Here is a 13,550-nt window from a genome sequence, read left to right as displayed (position 1 = left end):
TGATCTCATGACTATTAGAGTCATAACCTCTATGGAGAGCTTACAGTATAGTGCCTTTCATGATCTGGCTCCTGCTCACCGCTCCAGCCTGTCATCTTTCCATTCACTTTCCTCCCTACTTTGCCATCTCCTCAACACCCCTTTAGACGCTACAGTCCAGCCAAACAGAGCTACTTGCAGTTTGCGCATGCTTCACCTCTCTCATATCCTCATGCCTTTGGACAGGTTATCTTCTCTCCATATGTAATGCCTGCCATTACTGCTTCATCAGGAAAAATCCTATTCATCCACACAACTCATTTCAGATGTCATGTCTTACAGGAAGCTCTCCCTGATTACCCTTATCCTCTAAGCCTGTGTCAGGTGTTAATATAATCCCATAGAATCTTGCGTTTACCTCTGTCACAGCATTTTCCACACTAAATTATAACAGTTTACTTCTTCATCCATCCCTTTTCTGTGAGAACCCATCACACAGAGACCTTACCCTAGAGTGTAAGTCGAGGGCCATCTTAAGCTGCTCATGTTTTCCTTCTCTCACTTTGCTGCTAGCTAGTACTTGGCCTTATCTGATTCGAGGTGTTCACACAATTATAAGTTGTGACCCTTTGTTCAATGTCTTTTATTTTTAGCTATTTTTCCCAGTACTGTTCTTTAAAGAGCAAGGGATAGATGAACAAAAAGCTGTGGAGGAGGTTCATCTGCCTGCCTTTCAACATTCCATGCTAGGTATACTTTGTCCAACCACTAGTAATTGAACAAATATGATGTAGGACCGATAAATGGAATTCCCTTATCTCTGGTTTTCTGGACCAGCTCTGGAGGACCCAGTTATTCTTCAATTTGGACTTTTGGGGAGACATAGAGTCACTTCTTTTACTAAAGAGACTAAAGATGAAAGCAGACTTTGTCATTTTAATTATGGTGTCATACCTTTTGGTTTATTGAGGGTTCCAGCTATATTCTAGTATTTCTTGAATGACATTCTATATGATCTCCTTGAAATGAAACAAAAATTATGTTTATATGACATACTCACTGAAACTCCAATGTATCCTCTCACCCCACCTTCTGTACCAGTTGGTTCCATCTAGTTCAATCATTAGAGCAACCAATTTCATGTCTGCCATCAGAAGTAATCTTTCAGTGTACAGATAGTTGAATTTCTGAGATCCAGCTATTCAAGAAAATGTTTTCAGAAAATGCTAGCAAATGCTTGATGATCCTGAAGTGGAAATGTTATGTGATTTCATAGACAGTAATGGTTATCTAACTTTGGCACACAGGAGGGGGCACATGATTCAGCCTGGAGTGAGGGTGCAGAGGCACACCTAGTAGAAACTCGCTGCTTTAGTTCCTGTAGGAAACTGCCTTGTTTTTTCTTGTTACCTACTATTTGCACAGATACGTGTACAAATACACATACACAAACAAACCACACTTTTTCCGGTGTGGACACCAGAAAAGCCAGAAGGGCCCATTTAATAGTGAAACACAACCACAAGGTTGTGCTAGAGTTGTTTACCAGTGTGCATACATGCTTAAAATTAATCACTCTGCCCAGGTGCTTTTCATAGTGCACTAGCAGGAAATGAAATAAAAATAACCTATACTGGAAAATTGTTAGGCAGTGATAGTCTACGCCTGATTTCTTCTAAGGGCAAGAAAACACTGAAGGCTGGGGGAAAGTGGCACAGACTTTCTTAGGACTAGAGTGGAGACATTCCTTGCCATGGCTCTCGGTCCTTGCCCCTGAGAGTAGCCTTGTGGAATTTTGTTTGTTTACAGAGATGTAATAAAACTACTGAAGGAACTTATTTTCACATCATGTCCCATAAACATTCATTCAGCTGCCGTTCAAATAGTAAGATGCATGGGTGCTGCTGTCACAAGTGTCCTTGAAGTGTTCAGAGGGTCAACCTGCTTTTATCCAAATGTGAATTTTTCATCTGTTGCTTGAAAGCTTTTTTCCCTATCATAGCCAATCAGACTCTTCATACTGTGAACTTTTTGTCTATGGGAGCACCCTTGTGGATTTTGAAAGAGTGAGATGAGGTTAGGAACAGTACTTGGTAGACCACTTTTCTCCCCTCTTCTCACTACCCCATTTTGCCACAATTCTATAAAATTGAAAGTGGTTCCACAGTATAATGAGGAAAACATGAGCATGGAGAATGCCATTGAGCCTAGTTCTAGCTTGGGCAAGGGAATATTCTAGAACATCTGACTGAGTGAGAGCATTGTAAAGAAAACTTAGTAAGATCTTAATGGAGCTGTTATTAATTCAGGGCCATAGGGATGCTGAAGGGAAGTTCTGTAAAATCCCTGAAATTTTGATATCTGTTCGTGTACGAGCTCTTTTGTACCTCCAACTCAGGTTATCACTCAAAGTTGAGCCTTAGTTCTGAGAAAAGGACCCCTTTGAGCAGTAACTTAATAGATTCTTAAGGCAAGAACCCCAAACATGCTACTTCTGTTAAAGAGACCAGGCTGGACTTATTCAGAAGAAAAAGGTAAACTGTTATGATTGTATCTGTACTTGTATAATCTGAGGAGAGCCACTGTCTGGCTTGATTTCTGTAATTTGCAGGGTATGATTAGAGGCACAATCACCTACCTGAGGTTATTTGAAAGGTGGTCTCTGTAGGCAGCCATGCAACTGTCATATATTATTTCAAGGACAGCTGCCCATGATACAGTTAGAGGGACCTTGGCTGCTAAGATTTTGCTTTTGGGGGAGCTCCTTAAGTGATGAAATTTGAGGGGCTTCATCCAGTTGGCATGTTTTCAAGTAGTTGGATGTGAAGTATGACTGGGAGAATATGAGAATATAACATATTCACATATGACATATATAATGATATGAGATACATCCAACATGGTTATAGTTAAGCAAATTATCTGAGAAGCCCTCTTTGTGTGGTGTGGTTTCACTGGCCAGCCAAATGTGGTCTGATCTGAGGGACAGCCTCTGCCACTGGAGTGAACCTAGGGCTAGCTGGCTCAGAGGTGGGACTGAAGTCAGGGAGGTTTCCCCACACCATGTGGCTTGTTTAGCAATATTTAGGGAGTCACCTATCTACAGTGCCTGTTGGTATGACTTTAGTGAAGAGAAGGCAGAGAGAGCTGAGACACTATGAAACCAGTGCTGGAAGGAACAGCAGAACCTGGCGAAAGTGTTCCATGAACACTGAGATAATAATAAAAATACTAAAAGTAACAAAAACAATGAACATAGAACTAGCTACCATTTGAACATCTACTGTGTACGAGGAAGCATTCAAACAACCTACCTTCTATATGTATTTTCAGTATTTCATTTAAACCTCACAATAGCTCTGAAAAATATACATAATCCTCATTTTACAGAGGAAGAAATTGAGGCTCAGTGAGGCTAACTATAACAAATCATAACATCTATTAAGTGGTGGAGTAAGGCTTACAACTGGAGCTCCAAAGTCCATGATCTTTCCATTATACTGCTCAACTTTCAAGAATACCTTATGAGCTTTAGATGCAATTAGTCCTAAATTTTTTTCTCTTGGCTTCTGCCAGAGGAAGGATCACTTATTAGATGCAGAGAGGAGTAAGGAAGAAGGATCTATAAGGAAGAAATACAACCATTCAAATAAACTGCAATTGCATTGTGTCACAAAGTTTTCTCAAACCTATTCTCAACTAAATGTCTCTGTAGGTCTCTCTAGTCTATTTCTTCCTTTCTGTGTCCACTTCTGTGCCTTGGTTCAAGCCTTCTCATCTATAGTGTTGAAATAGTCTGTTAAATGGCCTCTCTGCCTCTGGTCTCTCCTATTCTATCTTCTATTCACAGTGATAGTTTCAAACTATTCTCTAATGATAGTTTCAAAACACAGGCCTGATTCCTCAGTTCAAAACCCTTCAATAGATTTCCCTTTCCAAAGGTATAGGAGAACATCAATTATTGGGTCCTTGATTAACTTTTCCAGCCTTATATATTACTACTCTGCTTCTAGCTATAGTAAACTACTGTAGTTTTTCAAACACTGCATGCTCTCTTGGGACATTGGCATCCATTCCTATTTTAATTTTACCTGGTTTAACTCAACTCTTTTCCTAAATGTAGATCTTATTCAGGCCATCTTTTTCTACATGTAGACTACTAAGTATTACTGAGAAAAGAGTCTCACAGGTATGTGGATTTATGCCTGTACATATTTTTTTCTTCCAATTTCTCTTGAACTCTCTATGCTGTCTGATGATCCAATATTTTCCTAGACTACTCTCTCTCCTTCATCTCCCATAATAGCTTGTTGAAACTTCCATGAGCCTCTCATCTTCTACTCCATTACTTCCACCTTCATTCTCAGTACTTGACCTCCTTACTATCCCAGGAAATAGAAGTCATCAGGTTGGAACTCTTAAACTTCCTGTCCCTTCCTCCTACAAATATACATGCAGTTGGCCCATTATTGCTTCCTTTCTGCCTGTTTCAGCAGAAAAGTATCCCTTATTATACCTAAGATTATCCTTTTACCTGTGCTCTGGATTTCATTTCCTCTCACCTGCTCTGGAATCAAAATATTTTGTTTTATTTTATTTTTAACATCTCACTTCTTTTTTCTACTTTCTCTTTTTCTTTATCCTATAAACATGTTTAAGGTTTTTTCCTCCACTATGCTATCCCTTCATACCACAGTTCAACCTCTTGAAAAATGTATTAATTACTAGCTATAGTCTTCACTAATCAAGAAGAGTCCGTACGAAAAGGAGTTAGAGATTCAGAAGACAATATCTGTGAAGGGGTTTATGTCGAGAGGAGAATTAAAAATAGATGTTAGGCAGGGGGAAAGAGGAGTAAAGGAAAACAAAAGTGGAAGGACAGCAATAAACAGCTTAGGTAATAAACGAGTGGGTGCTGGAAAAAAGACAGTGTGGGGTTGCTACATAAAACATTCACAGAGCATAACAGAAGGAAGAGAGAGACACACACAAAAGAAAATAAATGCAACAGGCTCCCTGAAGATGGAGTCCCAGTCACAGAAGTAGGAGGAATAGAGACGTGGGTAATAGAAGTTTAGATTGAGCAGAGAGGAATACGATTTGTTTGCTCCTTTCTCTCATTACAACTTTAACTCTTTCCTGTATCTGGACTTATCCTTTCCTTCGGCCTCTGAGGAAGAAGCCTTCACCCCCTTTACTGCCAGAGCTAGCCTCTGCATGTGCATGGTTAGCTAATTCCACCTCTTTCTGCTTTGTTGGGATCTTGCTTCAGTTCTTATCCTGCTTTCCATGCTTCAAATTGTACCTTCTATTTTCAGTCTCTCTCCTTCCCTTTTCTTCCCTTCCTCCTTGCCCCTCTGACTCCCTTTCTAATGCAAATAATATATTTATTTACTACTTTGTACCAAGTTCCTTTCCTTATGCCTATAATCATATAGAGGATTCTCTAATTCTCAAAATTTGTATTCTTTAATCTTCATAAATTCATGAGCTATCTCATTTCTCACCTTCCCTTTATCACCAAATGTCGCTGAAAAGTACTCTACATCATGGCCTCTACTTTCTCACCCTCCTATCTAGCTTCTGCACCTTCCATTTTACTGAAACATCTTGTTTGAAGGTTTGTAATTACTTCCTAAATGTCACATTGAATGCTTCTTGGAACTCATCCTCCTCCATATATCTGAAACATTTAGTATTAGTAATAACCCTCCTCCTTCTTTAAATTATTTCTTCCTTTGGTTTCAATAGTATTTTAGTCTCTGGATTCTTCTAATAACTCCTATACAGCAGCTTTTTTTTTCTTAATCTACTCCTTTCTCTTCCTACCCTGTAAGTGTGGGCATTCTCCATGGGCACTCCTCCTGCTCTTTTCTCTGACTTTGGACATGGTGATTTCACACACCCCTATAAATTTTACTATCCCCTCTATGAACTTGACTTCCAATATTTATCTGTATTTCCACCCTCTCAGACCTGTGTATCCATGTATTTGAAGAAGGTCTCAAGTTGGATGGCTTCCAAGCAAGCACCTTATGTTCAGTTAGATCCAAAGCTGAACCCATTTCCTTTAGTCCCAAGCCAGCAGGCTCCCTTCTTTCTTTCCTTTGATGAGAGTGTTGCTCCCTTCCTAGTCAATCGAATAAAGCATTTTATATTTATCTTTAACTCATATCAGCCTCATCCATCCACTTTTTTTTTAAGGACACAGAATCTCATGCTATATTGCCCAGGTTGGCCTTGAACTCCTGGGCTCAAGAAATCCTCCTACCTCAGCCTCCTGAGTACATCCACTCTTTCAGTAAAGATTTGAGCATCACCCCCCATGTTACCTCTGGTTTAAAACTTCCAATGCTTTACTCTTTACTGTATAACAAAGTCTAAACTCCTTTGCTTAGCAATATGCTCAAAAACATGCCTCCACCTTAACTTTCCTGATATATGTCACTTGCAGGCCATCTTTCAGCCAATAGAAACTAGTCATTCTGAAAATACATTCTAGGACATGCCCTTAAACTTGTGTGCATTTTTTCCTGCTTTTTGGAATATGATCATATCCCATACAACATTTTGCTTATTAAAATCCTACCTATGTTTCCAAACCTAGCTCAAATTCTTCTATCTTAAGGAAATATTTCACATTTCTTCTTATTCATGAATAACTTATCTATTTCCTGTACATCCATAACATACAATTGCTTGCTTCTAGTACTTGCCAATTATTCACATGAAGTAGGTTAAGTTTGAATTTCTTGTTATTGAAAAGCAGGAAGAGACGACAACACAGGGGTAAAGCTTTCAGTTAAACATCATCATGAAAATGTATAAAAGATAGGAGATCTGAATTGGAAGACATGATAAAGGATAACAATTAGTGAGGAGAACATCTTGGATTGATAAATTAAGGATATAGTGTCCTTTCTTCATTCTTCATAAAGTAGAGTGGTTTGGAGTAGAGGGACATTTCAATTACAGCTCAGAAAAGGGAATAGAGCCAGAGATAATTGGAAATTGACCAATGAAGCTGAATACTTAGAAAATTGTGTGCAAAAAATGTAGACTTGAAAAAGATTATTTGGAAGCATATGCTAACACTTTGCAATATGCTTACATAAAAAAGAAGTGATCCAGTAGGGCCAATAGGATTTATATGCAAGAGAGAGTAGAAGTCCAACATATAAAATGAAAGGGAGCACTTTTCTGATCATGCAATGGGTAATGGCTGAAATTAATTTCTTAAAAGCTTGGAAATTTGGCAGAAGTTAATGGAGGATGAGCAAATTCATGTAAGAGAAGGCATTGAAAACAATGGGGAATGGTCAAGGGGAGAGAAGCCTAACTTTCATTTCAAGCTGTCAGAGAGGCTTGGTACAGATGAAAAAATAATTTGAAGAAAGCTCTCAAGGAAAGAAATGAAGCCAAATGCTTTGAAGAGAAAAATAGATATTTTCAATTTCAGAACAAACTCATGTAGAGCACAGGATAAGAATAAAGAAATTAGAACAGAAATACGGAAAATCAAAGAGCAAATGACAAATGTCTGCAACAGACTGAAAGAGGGTAATAGGGGAAAGCAGCAAAGGCAAGTGAAGCTACTGATATTTTCTCATGTGTAGGAAGAGAAGAATGTTGCCATGTGTTTGACAGATTATAGACAGGTAGGTTAGGGTGACTTTAAGTCAGTTACAAGAGCTCTTTATAGAGCTATAATATAGGAAAATATGTAGGCTAATACCAAGATACGCAAAAGCAAGCAAAAAATCAAAGAGTGACTCAGCAACAGACTTCACAGCTCAGAATGTGAGTGAACATCATAAACAAGGTGTTGATGAGAAAATCTGGATCTACAGCCCTTATGGATGCATCACAGTGGTAAATCTACCAGCTTTGGGGTCAGAGGTGGATTTTAGTCCCTCTCCTACTACATAACCAGCTATGTGATTGTGGCCAAATCTTTTTACCTTCTAAATTCTTAAATTTCTCATCTGCAAAGTGAATTAACATTGCTGTGAAGCTCAAATGAGTTAATATTTATGAAAATATCTTGAACAAAATTTAGATATTATTATTCCAAGACTTTTTTGGATGGGCTGAGCAAACAGCCCATCTGTGGGTTTCTGTGGTATATGGGATAAAAAGGAAATGACCAATGTAATAAAAAAAGGTGGGTGAATGATGTTTGAGCAAAGAAAAACTTAGAAACTGGAAGTCACTTACATTTCTAAACAATGTTTTTTTTCAAAATCTTCCTATTAAGGCTCATGGTGGAATGATTCATGATGCCATGAGACACATCTAAAGGATGTCTAAAGGAGTGACAGGTGATCAGTGAACGTCAGAGATTATGTAAGAAGCCAAAAGATATTTATTATCTTTAAATAAAAATGTTTTGTTTGAACAAAGTACAATTTATATACCTATTCTGGAACAGAGAATATGAATATGAATAAAACATAAGTGTGTGCCTTTTGACCCGATCCCCTCCACAGCTCTCTGTGCTCACTGAATATTAGGAATGAAATAAATGACGCTAAGGGTGAGATCACCTTACCCTCGAGGCCCCTTATTATACCTGTGCTAAATACCTTGCTTTTTAGAAAATATATGTTGAATGTGAATGAAATTGCATATAAAAATGAAAAAAAAGAAGTACTCTATGATACAGGTCATGTCCAAACCCCTACTGCTTCAGCCTAGTTTAGGTCCACATTAGCTCTCAGACTATTGCCCTAATCATATTGCCCTGTGTCCAATCTTAAACCTCTTCAATCAATTCTTCACATTTATTGTGAAAGTGATCTTTCTAAAACACGATTTGAACATTTTATTAGCTTTTTCAAAAACCTTCAGTGATTACCCACCACCTACTGCAAGAGTCAGCAAACTTTTTCTGTAAAGGGCCAGATTATACATATTTTAGGCTTTGGAGGACCTACACAATCTTTGTAAAATATTCTCCTTTGCTTTTTTTATTAACATCCCTTAAACATTTGAAAACCATTCTTAGTTTGTGGGCTGTACAAGCCAATGGCTGGATTTGGCCTTTCAGACTATAGTTTTTTGACCTATAGAATAAATAACATGCAAGCTCATTCGTAGAGCATAGCAGTCTCTCCATAATCTGGCTTATTGCTTTTTTCTCAGGTCTTGTATGTTGCCAAAAACACTTCCCACACCTTCTGCTGCAGTTAGGTTGAATTGTTGGCAGTATCTGGAAGTACACCAAGCGGGGTTTCGTACCTCTGTGCTTGTTCACATTACATCCACTAAAATTGTGCTCCCTTATCCAACTGGCAAACTCTCTTAAGATTCTGATAAAACATTAAATATTTCCTGACTGGCCCAGTTAGAAGTGGTCTCTGTCACTTATACAAATGTGGATCACAGTATCTATAGTACTTCATTGTGCTTATTTGCTCTCCAACTCCAATATGAGCCTCTCAAAGGCAGGAAATTGTCTTACTTGGATTTGCATCCCTAAGATATAGTAGCCACTCAGTAAATGTTTGTGAAATGATTGGCCCCAGGTATAGTGTTATCAGGTCATCCCAAATCAGCACTAGCATAAAAAGAAATGAAGAGAGAATCAACAGTGCTCTGAATCCTGAGTGACCTATACACAGAAGAAAGTTATTAATATTACTTTAATAGTCCCACTTTTGCACTCTTTGCTATGAGAAGTCCTCATACATCCACTAGGGCATGAGAGTGTTAGCAGAGACACTCATGACAGATTTTTTTTTTTTTGGAGCAATTAGCCCATCTAACAGTCCCTGTGTTTTTAGAATCCTAAATGGGGACTCAAAACCTATCTTTCAATAAACATACTTTAAAAAGTATGGTCCTAGGTCTTTTAGTATTATTAGTGATAGAATGATGACCTAAATAGGTGGGTGAGCTGCCCTTGGAATGTGGTCACCCTATCTCAGTGGGGAAAACGTGCTCTGAGTTCCAAGCTGATGACTTATGAGTTAGCTTTTGGACATAACTCATTCCTAAGTTTGGGGCTGTCTCTACTTAAAATATATCAAGCATCGGTCAGAGGAACTGGAATAGGAGTCAGCCAGATTAAGAGCAAAGCCATAAAAATGAGAGCCAAAGGGAAATATGATATTACTGTGTTTCTAAAATTAGAGAATGGGCTACTGAGGCTTCTCATAAACTCCGAAGGGGAAGATGTATAAAGGAAATAGACTTTAGAAAACAAAGAACAGGAGTATTTGAGAGATTTTAGAAAATAGCATAGTATCTAACATTTATCCAGTGCTTACTGTGCGCCAGGGACTGTTTTAAACACCATGTATGGACTATCAATTTAATCCTTCCAACAATGCTATAAGAAGAATACTATCATTATCTTTATTTTACAGATGGGGAAAGTGATGCACAGAGCAGTTAAGTAATCTGCCCAAGATGCCATAGCTTGTAAATGTGGAGCTTGAATTTGAAGTGAATTGCTCTGATTCTATTGTCTACAATCCAAGCAGCTTCTGATTATATATGTAGAACTGACAGGGACTTTTTCCTGGCCCTCTTAATACCTAGGAAAACTGATTCAGAAGAAAATCCATAATGAAGTAGGGTCAGGCTGGATCAATGGAGAATTGTTACTTTCCAATGATTTTGCCTTTTGTTCTTTGGGCAGCAAATCATAACAACCAAGGAGTAAGCATTACACTCCATTTGTCCATGGTAGTGGCAAAAGACTTATGGGAAGAGATAATTTTGTACGTCTTTTGACACTTTTCTGTACTTTGACTTTAGTTTCCTCGAATAATATTTATTTATTTATAAAATAACTTTTATGCCAACATTCACACATGATAACATTTCCATACTGCAACAAAAATTTCCCTTTGCTTTCAAAAGTCCAATACCCTTAGTTTGATTCAAGCTCCATCAGGGATGAAATGGTTAGTTTTCAATCTGGGATCTTCAAATAATAGTTAATATTTCAAAAAGTCCAAAGCTAATTATACATTTTCCCAGAAAAGAGATAAAAAGACTAATGAAATTATTCTTTGCTTTTGGCTGAAATTTTAGTACCTAGGGCAGGTTATGTCATGCCAATACGTGTATCTGAATAGCAAAAATTAGGAGCTAATTATTCTTTATAATAAATGCAGTTTGGTAAAGATAATTTTTGACAGACACAGGGCACAGGGGAGTAAAAAAGAGGGCCTTAATGTTTAAAAAAGTTGGAATGTAGGTTTTTTTTTAGAACCCCAAAAGGGTCAACCTTTAGAGAGAAATCAGAAAAAACAAAACAAAACAAAAGACAAGGAGAGGAAATACTGTGACCAGAGAGCCATCTACTCAAGAAAAGGCTGTGGGAGGAAAGGAAGTTTTAGAAGGAAGACATATATGTCTACCTTCTGAATGTTCTATAACAGAATTCTGGAGTCAGTTGGTCAAAGTTTAGATAAGAAAAACAATCAGCAAGTTACCATGATACAAAGTGTATAATAAATGTTGGCTACCAATAATAGAGAGTGCATATGTCATCTTATTAAATGGAGAAAAAGGAGAAAAATAATCATAATGTTGGCCATGAAGACTCTTGGAAAGAGCAGAAATGCTAAAGCTCATAAATGTGTATGAGAAGTGGGAGTTTAAATGGCCAGAGGGTCGCTAAAGCACATCATAGAAGAGAAGGCAGAGAAATAGGAGAAGGCGAAAGAATAACAATTATAGTTTAGATATTTTTATAAGAAATTGATATGATGGAAATTTAATATTTGTAGAAACAATGTTGTTTGAAAAAAGATTTATTAATATTTATAATATGCAAAATAAAATAAAATTACAAATATAAACTGACTTATTTATAAGCACTTATTAAAAGATAAAGTACTTTACATACAAAAGCTACTTCTTGCCATGAGATGTTATCACCTAAATGTGGGAACTGAGGGGCCATTTGTCCAGTAGTTTCAAATTGGGGCAGATGCCTATAACATGTGATATGAGGAACAAATGCTGTATTATGGTTGTGTAACTACTGTCTTGTATATGAATTTTATCCACCTTCTGTGATAAGTACAAATAATATGTTTGATTAGAAAAACTTGTGGCTTATGCCCAAGAGAAAAGCTCTCCTTGATGATTTACTATAACTGTTGTGCTCAACTTCACATACCTACTACTATTATTCTCTTTGTGAACTGTTTTGGGCACATTCATGGCTTTAGGTCTTAATGTGGCTTGGCAATATGTTAATATTCATGGTAAACTTGTTAATGAGTTCCTAGTGGTGACCATGGAGAGAATACTCACCAAGATTTTTGTTGTTGTTTGTTTTAAAAAACATAAAGTGAAAAAAATGAGTCAAGTTTTTGTTGTTTTTCCTGCACATTGGAGAATTTTAAAGAGAGCTATTAGGATTTTTCATTTCCTTTGGCTACCTTCCTAAGTGCACCTTTTACATCCTTATTTCTCAGGGTGTAAATGAGAGGATTTAACATGGGAGTAACTGCTCCATAAAATATTGAGTTAACGTTGTCTTCTTCCTGGGATTCCTTTGACTGAGGTTTCAAGTACATGTAGATGGCTGTCCCATAAAATATAGCAACCACAGTCAGATGGGATCCACAGGTGGAGAAAGCTTTGAGCCTGGCTTCCACAGAACGGATCCTCAGCATGGCAGCCGCAATGCAGAAATAGGAAATGAGGATGAAGGTGAAGGGCAGGGGCAGGGTGAACACACTGATTACCAGACCCAGGATCAGACTGACAGGGGTGTCTGAGCAGAGGAGCTTCAGCAGGGCCTGGATCTCACAGGTAAAATGGTTTATGATATTGTGTCCACAATAATGAGCAGGAATTGCAATGACTGGTGTGACTGCTACTAAGAAGGCACTGGTCCAGGTTCCCAAGGCCAACTGTATGCACACCTGATTGTTCATAATGATAGTGTAACGCAGGGGATTAGAGATTGCAACAAACCTGTCGTAAGCCATGACAGCAAGGAGGAGACACTCTGTCATCCCCAGAAAGAGGGATGTGGTCATCTGGGCATAACAGCTGGAATAGGAGATGGTGGGGAAGTCCCTGAAACATTGGGCCAAGACATATGGCTCCCAGCTGGTGGAGTAACAGATATCAAGGAAGGATAAGTTACTGAGAAAAAAATACATGGGAGTATGAAGTCGAGAATCCCATCTCACTACAACAACAATAAGGCTATTCCCAAACATTGTGACCAGGTAGAAACACAGCAGTCCTAAGAAGAAGGCAGTCTGGATTTGAAGGTGTTGGGAAAATCCAGCAAGAATGAATTCAGTCATTTCAGAGGTATTGTCTCTCTTTAAACTGCCCATTTACTTGTCTCAGTTGCTGGGAAAGGAGACAAAACATAATGTCATCTACATGAAGAAATAAGAGGAAGAGCATCTCAATAGCCTGTTACAGTTCAAGTTCTGGAGCTTTAATTATTGTGTGTCATTTGATCTACCGGGTTAGGTTTGTCTGTTCAAGTATCCCATGGTGGAAATATATGTTCTCCTTGCTTTTCTGTCTTATAGAAAGTTATATGGCCAAGGGAGACTGATTAAGTTGTATGGACTGTTATA

The 13,550-nt window shown here is 38.0% G+C and overlaps 1 protein-coding gene across 1 annotated transcript; it reads right to left on the bottom strand.

Annotated features, from left to right (window-relative positions):
* Positions 1-12,356: 12,356 nt before the first annotated feature.
* On the bottom strand, positions 12,357-13,298 carry LOC123628191 (olfactory receptor 13H1-like). The gene has a single exon (XM_045537833.1). The coding sequence runs from the start codon at positions 13,296-13,298 to the stop codon at positions 12,357-12,359; it is 942 nt and encodes a 313-aa protein (XP_045393789.1).
* Between the last annotated feature and the right edge of the window lie 252 nt (positions 13,299-13,550).

Source organism: Lemur catta, chromosome X (assembly GCF_020740605.2).
Source record: "Lemur catta isolate mLemCat1 chromosome X, mLemCat1.pri, whole genome shotgun sequence".
Taxonomy (NCBI): domain Eukaryota; kingdom Metazoa; phylum Chordata; class Mammalia; order Primates; family Lemuridae; genus Lemur; species Lemur catta.
Note: the sequence above shows the minus strand (reverse complement) of the source record. Positions and strands in the feature narration are given on the sequence as shown.